This window comes from Lates calcarifer, linkage group LG13, assembly GCF_001640805.2.
Source record: "Lates calcarifer isolate ASB-BC8 linkage group LG13, TLL_Latcal_v3, whole genome shotgun sequence".
Taxonomy (NCBI): Eukaryota; Metazoa; Chordata; class Actinopteri; family Centropomidae; genus Lates; species Lates calcarifer.
In genome coordinates this window covers 13,547,136-13,559,295 of record NC_066845.1, presented here as the reverse complement: position 1 = coordinate 13,559,295, position 12,160 = coordinate 13,547,136, and the positions used below count along the sequence as shown (strand labels likewise).

The window sequence follows — 12,160 nt, the reverse complement described above, 5'->3', positions numbered from 1 at the left end:
CAAAGGATAATGGAACAGAGCCAGTGAGAATGTAGAACTTATTTCTTAATGCTGATTTTTCCCTCTTTCTCCACAGGGATTGTATGTGTTTGCAGTGTACTTCATCATGCACAACCAGCTGTGTTGGCCAACTAAAGCCAGTTACACAGTGGAGATGAGCGGCCATGATTCCCCCGACTCTACCTACCAGGGAGGGGGACCCACCACTGTAGGGGGCGACATCAGCAAATCAACTCAGAATCTCATCAGCGCCATGGAGGAGGTATTACACACAGATACACACATGTACAGTGCTTAGAGAAGTGCTTCTCTAGGCATGCTGTACGTATAGATTTACAATACTTTTACCTTTACTGTCTAATTCCATTGATTAGCATTTATGTTTTAGCTACAGTGCATTAAATTTCCGCTGTCTTCCCCACTTTTAACTATTAAAGATGGGGTTTTTTTATGGTCTGGGTCTTATGTCTCTAGATTTGGCTGTCAGGTCTTTCGGTTATGAAAATATTTTTGATCACAAAGTTTTCTTCAGAGATACCACAGCAACCTAAAACCGGCTGCCTGGTTGAACTTCAGTCTACTATACCTGCCATAGTCGCTCATTTTCAACTTCACCTGCAGCAGTTTGAATAATCTGGTGTTGATCCTTGCTCTGTTGGACTTTGCTGTAGCAATGTCCCTGCATCCTGATATGAATGATGGCCAAAAACTAAATATGATTTGTCTATAAATACAACATTTCAGTCATTGCTTCACCTTCCCTCACTGCGTTCCATGTTCTCACCTTCTCTGTTGGACTTTTTTTTTCCCATGGCCTCATTCCCATGGCTCTGTTTGCCCATTCCTGGTCCTCCTTCACACATTTCTCACATCAGCTGAGCCTGACTCCACAGAGAACATTCATACTCACTCGCTCACTCAGACACTCACATGCATTTGACCTCCCAGCTTCAGACTGATTCTCATTACGAAACATCTGTGTAAAAATTGTGTGTGTGTGTGTGTGTGTGTGTGTGTGTGCACGTGTGTGTACACGGTCAGTGTTAATAACTCCCACTTACACCCACATCAACTCCTCTTGTGACTTTTCTGTTAGACCTGCACATCACATGCAAAACCACACATGCACTACTTCTATAGTAACTCAGTCTCCACAGCAGTTTTGTCTCAGGAGAATACCCTATAAGGACTGAGCTGCTGAGAGGGAGAGAAAGAGAGAGAAAAAGGGGGCAGGTTTAACTTCATTACTCCTGGGAGCCCCTCCTCCCCATTCTCTCTTTCTTGATCCCTCTCTACACGTAGGAATCCAGTAATCTTGTTTTATTCATGAGAGCACACTCCTGCCTCTGAGACTTGGCTGCAGCTCAATAAAGAAAAATAAGAGTGCAGATAGAGACCTGCTAAGAGTGGCGATGTAAGTGTTAGATGAGCAATGATTTGTGGAGACAATTGGTTGGAAGGAAATTGAGGTGAGACTAGAATAGGGATAGTAGCATATAATTTGAGGGTTGAACAGTTTATTGAAAGGTTTGAGTCACCCACTCACTGCCTCCTCTCAAAGTGGATGTGACGGATCTGAGGTGCCTGGTGGTGCTTAACTCACCTCACCAGGACACTCTGTACCGGTTACAGCCTAGCAAGCCTCAAAAACACACATACACGCTTACACACACACACACACACATTTATGCATGGACATGGACAAATCAGGCATTCATAATATATGAACACAGTGGAAAACAAGAGGAGATAAAGTATTCATCTGATTCTTTTGGAGAAGAATAAGAGAGATACACATGTACGATGATATTCTTTTGTTGTAAGACAAATCCCTTTAGTCAGTTTCCTCTCTCTATTTTACTCTCTGCCCTCTCATTTTTTTCTGTCCCCTCACTCCTGTCTTTTGCTGTATGGATGCATGATAAAAGTCACCCTCCTAAATAAAATGCTAATTTTGAACTCTAAACAAAACTGTGTCATCTGTCTAACTGTGCTGGCAGCATAATTTCCATCATGTTAGGCTGATTCAGTATGAAACCCTAAACCCACTGACCTCGCTCTCACCCCATGAACCTGCTGTGACTCTGTGGGGTGGCCTTAACCCTTTGGGGTGCTTGCACAACATGCCCTCTGCCTGACCCTAACTCATCACAGACATGATTACATGGCTGACAGAAGCAGCCATTCTCTGAATTAAGTGTTTGTGTGTGCGTGTGTGTGTGTGTGTGCGTGTGTGTGAGACTGTATTGATGATGTGAATGGTCAACCTGATTTTGCCCCGTGTTCATTCGAAGTTAATGTTTTTGGGCATTGAACTCAACTTTATCAACAACACATGAAGACAGTCTTGTGTATATTATGTATGTTATGAACAGTACAGACATTACACACATACATAAGTTTACTCTTTATATAAAATGTCCTACATGATAATTCATTAAACATTAATTGGCATGTTGATGCACCTTGGCTGATAAGATCGTATACTGTGTGTGTCAGGTGTCAGCAGACTGGGAGAGGGCATCTCTGCGGCCCAGCAGTCAGCCCAGCAGTGTGTTTAAACCCAGTCCTGTGATGGGGACGTACACCACAGAGGGAGGCTTCATCAACACCAACCTGGTCACCGCAGACGAGGAGTCACAGGAATTTGACGACCTCATATTTGCCTTAAAAACTGGTGAGGAACCCACCAAGTCAGAGATGAACTGTGCACTCACACATTCATACTGTTTAAAGACAAAAAAATACCATCATCAACCTCAAACAGTATCTGAGTAACTGTATCTGATTCAACAGCATCTCTGGAACTGGAAAGACAGCTGTTGTTTCCCATACCAATTGCGAAGATATATATAAAGTAACTGCAGTTTTATTGATTTGCTTAACCTACGTTTAAGCAGCAGTTGAGGTTTAATGGAGAGCTGGCCAAGTTGGACAGCAGCACAAACAGAAAAGTTTCCAGCAGATTACATGGTAGTAAAAGCAAATGGAAGAAACACAATATAATATTGAATTTTCCCTTGGGTATCAACAGCGTTATCACTGAATTATAAACTTTTCCAAGTTTCCAGTTTACTTTTGGTCAAATAGTTAATCAAACACAATGACATCCCTAAATTCACCTCTGGCACTAGTTTTTGTGTATAAAAGCATGTAACAAGATTATTGAGTGAGTCAGGAACATTACTTAAGTCAAACTTGACTGAAAACATAAAAACATCCCGTAAGCACTCTTGTCTAGTACTTTTCCATGAATCATAAAAATAAAAGCACTGTGGATCATGTGAAAGGTCGCCACACGCCCTCACAATGTGGTGGCCACAATACTTTTTTTTAAAACCTTCAAGAAAAACACAACATGCTTCTAAAATAAAACCTTTTCACTCAAGCATGGCACATGTGGCTTAAAGCAAAGTGTAGCAATGTTACAGAGAAAGTTTATAAAAGTTGGACTGAATAACAACAGAGAGACAGTGTGTGTATTGATTGTTTCATAGTGTACATACATAAAATATCTGTAGCATCTATTAGGACCGGCCCTGCTTAGTCATTCTGCTGCTGACCTTAAATCTCTGCTGCCATGGAAACCATTCTTCCTCTATCACCATCAATATTTAATGAGCTGAGGGTCCAAACTGCTCACTGATACATCACCAAAACACACACTCACACACACACACACATATGAACGTGCATACAGTCCTTTCCTCACTCTTTCAAAACACTGAGTAATTGCTTCACAGAGTCTGAATGAGAATCAGAACCAGCTGAATCAGAAACAGGCAGCAGGAACCTCAGTGCACCAGGAGATGTGATGTGAGATGTGAGACACTGCCAGAAAGAGAAGGACTCCACTGGAGTCATTTTCACACACCTGAAAAATAACCAGCGTGATGAAGCAAAGGTCTTCCACTGCAGACAGGGCCTGAACTGTTGATACAATAAGCTACACCCTGTGACTTTAAATGAGTTTTAAAAAAAAAAAGACTTTAATACTGAATAAATGCTTTCATAAATATAACTGGAGAATCTATTTTGTTTTGCACCCTTCCTATAATATTACTTGTACTGTGAAAGGTGAGGCTTATTTGCCAGCAACTTAATTATCTCTTCAACAGGTAGGATGTATAAACTTAGGCATTTTTAGGATGATAAGCGAGTCTTGAGTGTGAGTTATACTGGTGTAGATGTCATTTAAAATGAGTAATAATCAGTTTTAGTGTCAGATCTTAAAATTGAGATACCAACAGAATGTGCAGCATTTTCAAGTAATGTCATAATTAATTTTTTTTTAGCATATTAGACGATCAGAATACAACGCTTCAAAGCAGCAGGATTCTTGAAATTGAACTTAGTTATAAACATTAAATTTTTTATTACAAAATCTTTCGGGAAAAGTGAAGACATCAAGTGACAAAAGTATTGTTTGTTTTTAAGACAGTCAGACGGTCATCAGGAAATGTGAATCATCAAGTTACTAACAGAATAGTTGGCTGTTGCTCATTCCTGGATGTTGATTGTTATTATTTTATTTATTTGTTTCTGTGCAGATCATTATCAGTCCGTCTTACACTTCAGCAGTTCTCCTGCTGATGAGCAGCTAAGCATTTGAGCTTTAAGTGCAGAATATCCCAATCAGCTTTAGTCCCACGTCATGGAAACAGCAAGAGTCTGGTCTTTGTGGGAGAGATAAGAGATACACACATACTGACAGACCAACTTGATAAAACCCTAAAGTTACTGGGACCAAGTCGGGTCACATTGAATTTTTTTGGTTAATCTCTCAGGATTCTGCAGAAGAGAAATAACTTTCAAAATAAATTAGTCATTTTAGTTAGTCAGTTATTGAGCAATGCCAGGCCTCTGATGGTTTTGAGCCCATTAAAGCTTCAGTCCAGAGGTTTGGTTTGACTTTGCAAAGAACGTTGCCCTGTCTGGGACACAGCAGGGCTTTAAATTTTGAAACCCACATCAAACTTTACTTTGCTGGACCCCGACAGAATCTGCTCAGGTAACTTCAGTGCAGCACAGGAGGCAGCACTGGAGACCTGCTAGTGTGCATCGCAGAAAAACAACACTTGCAGCCATGGAGATAGACAAATTAAAAGTCCTTCCTAACAGGTGTGAGAACAAGAGAATTACAGGTGTTAAAAAAATATGAAGAAGACAAAGAAGGTAGAGTTACGCTAAGTAAAAAAAAACGTGAACAGAGATAACCTCTTACTCTCTTATTGATTGTGTGGTGACTAGGTCAGTCAGACTCAGAGGTGTGTGTTTGTTCAAGCGTGTTTGTTGCTCTCCATCTCAAGTAAGCAGCAGTGGGACATTGGTTCACTTTTTTCTCCACCTCTCCCTGCTGCCTTGAGTCCGTGTGTCGTTCAACCTTAAATAGCCTTGAGGCTGCAGCGAACGAGCCCAGGAATTTATTGGTTCTCTTGTCTGCAAACTCAGCAGTATGAAGTAATCGTTTATATTATTCAGTGTAGCAAAGAGGAAAGTTTGCAAGATTTAATTAAGTCAAAGCAGTTGGCTTCTCGCAGGTCTCTGGCATGGCCTCAAGAAAATATTACCGTCCAGCAGACACTTGATCTTTGTTGTGTGGAAAATTGAACGCAAACTCATAAGTTAGATTTTCATTAAAAAAAACTGTTGCAATAGTCTTTATTTTGCAGTTAAAACTTTTTTAAAAATTGACTCTGCCAGTCATAAAGACTTTTCTTCCATTTCACACTTCACCTGGTGACCTCTGACCTTCTCTTTGTCTGTACGTGTCACACTGAACTTATAACCTGGTTTAATATCAACCTGTCCGTCAGCAGTAAAGATAACTGACTAATCAGAATTACATAACTGTCTGACAGGGGTCAGTAACTAGCGCTTTAATGAGGGTCTTCGCACTTCATTTGGTAGTGAACCATTAACACACACAGACACACGTATTCTCAGCATACGTACGCTACAGGCTGAACATTTAACATGTTGGTTTTACTGTTAAAGGGCAGACTGCATGAAGGATGGTAAGTCTGGGTGTTTCTCTGGTCATGTCACAGGAGTCATATATCATCTTATTTTAAAGGTTACAGTTTAATGCATAAAGCAAAGGATTTAACCTAGAACACTTAATATATGAATAAATGTCTCTGCCTAGAGTGTAACATAGTGATGTGTTATATTATATGATGCTGACAGCCCAAGAAAAAAAAAAAAATGAGAAGACATTTTTTAATCTGGATCTTGATTTGCTTCAAAATACATATAGTGATTCTTTTGTTTTTCAAGTAGTTCATACAAAAATGGAACGTTTCAAATCCTTTGTTTCAGAATGCAGAGAAGTCTTTGCAACACTTGCTAGATTGATACATAAAGTTATTTCTTGTTTCTTGGTCCATTGCCCAACTTTCCACACACACTGAGCTGTTGAGACGTCAAGCAAACAAACAGCACTGCTCACACACACACACACACACACAGTAAGGTGCTGACCAGTGTGAGCTTCAGTCCAAATCCATCAACATTAAAACACATACAACTTTTCTCTAGTATACAGACCCAAAAACTTGACGGTGACAGAGACGGTGGTGTGACAGAGAAGAGTTGTGTGTGTTTTCACACAGATCAGATTTATAGTAGACTGTGTGATCTTGAATACTTAATATATATCATAACTCAGCAGGTCTTTACAGTATGTCACAGTTTTATCAAAAGCCCTGCTGTATGATTTGTTTGACTGCCCATTTCCAGTCTTACGTCAGACTGTCAGTACTCCATTTACAACTCATTATCCTGACTGATCAGATAAATTGCATTATGCTGTCCGATAACCCAGAGATTAGGACACATAGGATCGATTACATAATACCATGTTGGCCCTGATAGAACATATGTGACAGATTATCTGCACTGGAAATGATTAGCAGCATGGATTTGCTGCACTGAGCTGAAGAGACTGTATTCAGACATTAGGTGGTCCAGCTGTTGAGTGAAGGGACATGTAATATTTGAGGAAAGAAAATACATCTAACCATGCTCCAGAAATTCTTGCACATGTCCACATACAGACAGAAATAAATACAAAGAAATTGATTGAAGCATAATGTAACTTTTTTGTCTCTTTCAGGGACTGGCCTTAATGTCAGCGATAACGAGTCCATCCCTGGAAGCCACGATGGAGGGAGTGTAACCAACTCCCAAATAGTTGAGCTGAGACGAATCCCCATTGCAGATACACACCTCTAACCTCTTCACCTCACACAGATCCCATGTCCTCTATCCTTCATATCAGAAAGAAAAATTACAGCACAGTATTTTTATATTATAAAATGCTCTTGCACTAAAACACAGGTTTGTTTTTTTAATAGAACATTTTCATATAGATGTTTGATACTATATGTGATTTTTTACTGTACATCTGTTTTTTATACGCACACACACACACACATACACACACACACACACACACACACACATATATATATATATATATATATATATATATATACATAAATGTTTTACTAAATTAATTTTTAAAAATCCTTGATGGAGTCGTTTTGTGAATGTATATTTTGATTTTTTTTTTTCTCCTGTAGAAACCTAGTAAGTGAGATAGCCAGATGTGCACCTTTAGCACAACTTCTACTGCTGAGGATGGAGATTGTGTAAGATTGTTAATAAATAATTTACTTATATTTTACATTTGAATATGCTGATTCCATCTTTACTGCTGGAACTTGTCGAACAGGCAGTTTACTACTAGAGGGCCTCTCTGATGGTTATGTAAGTGAGTCACCGTGGGGTCAGGGGTCAAACCCTTGTGTAGGATGGTTTGTGTGAATGATGGCTGGAATTTCACGACCTGGTTCTGCGCCGAGGAGAGGTCTGACCTCTCTGTTGGTGTCTGCAGAAAGCAACAAATAGAGTCTGAACATAAGAAAAATGTGAGCGATGCAGAGCAGAGGAGTGTGGAGAATAAACAGAATTATATGAGCTAGTCAGTCATATCTGAATCTGTTTCCCTTCACGGCATACATTTTTATTAAAGAGAAGATTCGATCTGCCCCTGTGATGAATCAGTGGGCATGAACGTACAAGCAGATATTCCCCCTTTCAACTCTTTTAACAGCAGCTTTGAACCTCTTAGAATCCACCGTCTACTTGACCCTTGCGCCGACCTTTATCCTCTGTCCTCCATCAGCTCGACTTCTGAACTTGGTTATTGGCTGTGTGAGAGGCTGCTACTTTTTCTCCTTAAGCAAGAAAGTGAAGTTTGCAAGAGGAAACAAAGAGAAGACATAAGACGTGGGCTGAAGTTTAAGAATAGTCCAGCAATCCGTTTGTTGTCAGCGACACAGCACCTTGCTCATTAAAGCCACTCTTCCTGGTTTGTGGTGGATGGCTGAGGTCGTGATCTCGGCAGATGATGAGAGAGCGGTCGCGGCAAGAGACAAATGTGCTACTTAAGGATATTTTGACACTTAGGAACCAGCTAGAGAGCATTGTCTCTTGATGAACCTCCCTCCCAGTGGCTAATGGCTTCATTCTCCTTCCTGCAGGCAAATGGAGGAGAGACTGCAGAGGGAAGAAAGAATGAATTTCCTTTTTTTGACACATGAAGCAGTTTCTTGTTCTTAAATGTATGGGAACATATTGATTCTACTCTCCCAGCTTGCTATATGGGGTGGCATGGCTGGAAATGCAGTACTTTCACCCCTAAGGGAAAAGCAGTGAGCAAACTTTGCCCTCAATGGAGGGTTGAGGAGTTTCTCATACCCTGGAAAAAAAAAATCTCAGGACACAGCAACGTTCAGGCGTGCCGGTTTCCTGCGAGATGGTTACATCACTTTGAGACCCATCCTTTAACCGTCAGAAGGAGCCTTTCCTCAGGGATTTGAAAGGAAAACATTGCTGTAATGAGCAAAGAAGTCATTACTCCATTTAATGAGATAACACTCCATCGTTTGCTCTCTCCTGCTGCAAATGAACTTGTAATAGTGCAGTAAGAACTTTTCTCATCTAGCATTTCCAAGGGGCCTGTTTGTTTACCTCCTTCTAAGAAAGGCAGTTAAGACACAAGCAATTCATTTCCATGCATTATTGCAGGCTGCCGTCATGGTGACATTACAACTCTGACATATTTCCATTATGCATCCATTAGAGTGAACTGCATTGTCTGTAGGCCACATTATGTCATCATTGTTAATGAGACGCGATGCAACCAACATCAGTAATCTTGGAAGCTACAAGAGGACTAGGAAAACAGATCTGCTGCCAAAGAAATACTCCTGACCTTTAGTCAGATGTGCTGATGAATGTCTAAATTAACTGCTGCGCAAAAACTGCTGACGACTAGTTTCCCCAGCGCACATGGCTCATTTTACTCTGTATTTTAGTTATATAATTAACCACAGTCTGTACAGTCCTGCCACAATCTTATCTCATGTTGGAGGTCAAGTGTTTGACTAGGAACCAGGATCAGATCAGGCTAAAATTGTGTTTATAAAGCCTGAGAAACTGAGGCCTGATTCACAGAAAAGAGGTGTGCAAGCTCTGCACATTGCTTAACGGTGGCGTTGTCACGTTTCACCAACTGCTGATAAGTTTGATTGTGTTCTATGGGGCTCTCACATGCTCGCTAGTATGGTATCTGTTTTGATAGTGTTAATGTGACTGTTTCTTGGTGCTTTTGGTTAAAACGTCAGGCTCTCATTAAATGAATTAATTGTCGAGCTATTTCCAAGGTCAAGGATTTAATATAATTAAATGTATAATATGCTATTGTGGAACTGAATCTTCCTGAGTGCAGGATGACACTTTCAGATTTGTGAGATACTAATGTGGTTCCTGCCAGCTCAGTCTCAGATGAGATGGGCACAGCTTTAGTAAAAGTGTTCAAATTATCTAAATCATCTCTCTTAGCCGTAGGGGGGGAAGCAATTAAAGAGCAACAGCAAAACAGCTTGGCGTCCCAACCCACCGGCCTCGGTCCCAGAGACACCAGACTGCAGACAAACATGTTTATGTTGAAGTCCTTGGTCTCTTCTCGCCTGTGTGCCCTCTCTCTCTCTCTCTCTCCCTCTGTCTGTCTGTCTGTCTGTCTGTGCCCAGGGGGAAAGAAAATGACGGAGAAAAGACAGCAGACAACCAGGCAACAGCTGATTCACAGCTCACTCCCAGTCCGTCTGTGTGGATGCTCAGATGATGACTCTGCACATCTTGCTCTCTGTGAATCAACACATCCTTGATGCAAGACTGTCTAACAAAATGAAAGAGGGGAAAACAGCAAACACAGGATGATGAACAGAGCACGTATTCCCATCAGTCATGTCCTATTTTAGGAACTATGAATGATCGCTCTCTCTTTCAACACCTCGCTCAGCCTTGTTGGGAAAGTTATGACTGGGGGTTTTTTGAGCAAAAATATATATATATATATATTTTGTTCACAATGATTGCAAAAAAAAAGACGCAGGAGATGAGGTTACACCACCAAACAATGAGAAATGGCATTGTGTTTATTTCAGTGACATTCAACTAAAGATTATTATGACAACAACAATCTCCATGGATTGCGTCATTCTTTAAATTCAATGGAAAGGGTGTGAATTTCTGAAATGTGATAATGCCACCTGTTTACTGTCTTCTCTCTGTCTTTTCTCTACAATACAATTAATGTAAGAAAACCCCTCTTTAATTCTTCAAGCTCTGAATAAGTGCGCAGTTTAGGTGAATACAAACTAGTCAGAACCTTTTAATGGAACATGCAACACCTTGTTTCAGACTACAATAAAGTGACCCAGTTCCACAATTTACAGTAAAGCCAGGCAGCTTAACAGTCATCGCCGGTTGAAGCAATGCAGCCAGACGGTGAGTCAGGAGTCGCTGTGGTGCTGAGGGATGAAAGCAGAGGAGGAGCAAACACACAAAATTAACATCTCTGTTTTTCTGTTTTCACATCCTCAGAATGATCTGTGCTGCATGTACTTCAGCCTTGCTGTGGAGAAAACGCACATTCAGTAGGGTTACAGCAGTACATGTACATTTTGTGCACTGAAAGTCTCATTAGAAGTATCTTGGCAGCATAGGTGTAATTTGATCAACCAATCATCCCCCTGTGACTCCTGCCAGATAATCAATAATTTGCTTAAAGGTAATTTGAAGGGCGTGGAAGCTGATTTCAGAGGTGTAACTCACCACAGAGATTATTATTAGGCATTCAAGAAAAGATCAAATTGAGAAATAGTGGTGCTTCACATACAGATGTACAGTCCTTTACTTTACCTAACAGATAACATGAGTTTTCTTTCCATACTAACAGCTTTACGAGACTAAACTCAGACCCTCCCAGCTCTCTGTGTTCCACAGAGACCGCTGAGCAAGCACTACTGTCTAAATCCATGACCTCAGAATTCAGTCGAGTTCAAGTACGGATGATTTGCACTGCTAGAAAGCATTTGTGAATCTCTGTATTACGCACATGGCCCTTGTGCTCCCACTACATTCCCCATGCTCCTGTCAGCCTTGACACCGACTCAGTCAGCAGGGGCGTCAGTTCCGTATGCACAGTTGTATAATGTGAGGAAAGAGGACAGAGTGACTCATAGAAGGGTGAAAGTATTTAAATGAGGGTGCTTTTGTACGTATGTGTTTGCATATGTTAAAGCTATCCTCCCATCTCTCCTCATATCCATGGAAGGACACGATGCAAATATGTTCCTACATCGGTCTACATGCATGGGTGTGTGTTTTTCTGTGTGTGTGTGTGTGTCCGTGCAAGCATATGTGCACATTATACTGCCACTCATTAAGATGGCAAATGATGACCGTTTCCATAATGAGACCACAGTGTGTTTCCCTTCCTATATGTCAACCAGCCAAAGCGTTTTAGTCTGTCTTGTCATCCACTGTCAATTACATCGCACTCATCACTGCCACACTGGTGAGTCTGACATCAGCAACAAGTCCTGCAGGGTATCAGGTGGCCTCAGCAGTGCCAGTGGTGTCACACCGCTTGAAAACTTTGAGAATGTGTTTATTCTCAGGTGATTAGATGAAGACTCTGGCCTTCTACTGCCTAGTATGGGCATTTGTTAGAGTCAATACCACCTCATTATAAGATACACAGAGCTTTACAATAGATTTATTTATGTTGTAACCAGTGGTAAAG

General features: G+C 40.8%; 1 protein-coding gene across 1 annotated transcript in view; it reads left to right on the top strand.

Annotated features, from left to right (window-relative positions):
• Window positions 1-10,534, top strand: part of adgrv1 (adhesion G protein-coupled receptor V1) — a 114,533-nt gene extending 103,999 nt beyond the window's left edge. Inside the window, exons 93-95 of the mRNA XM_018668798.2 lie at window positions 77-262; window positions 2,500-2,677; window positions 7,118-10,534. Coding sequence (XP_018524314.1) covers window positions 77-262; window positions 2,500-2,677; window positions 7,118-7,236 — 483 coding nt within the window. The 3' untranslated portion in view covers window positions 7,237-10,534. The remainder of the gene's footprint in view (window positions 1-76; window positions 263-2,499; window positions 2,678-7,117) is intronic.
• The last annotated feature ends 1,626 nt before the right edge of the window (window positions 10,535-12,160 follow it).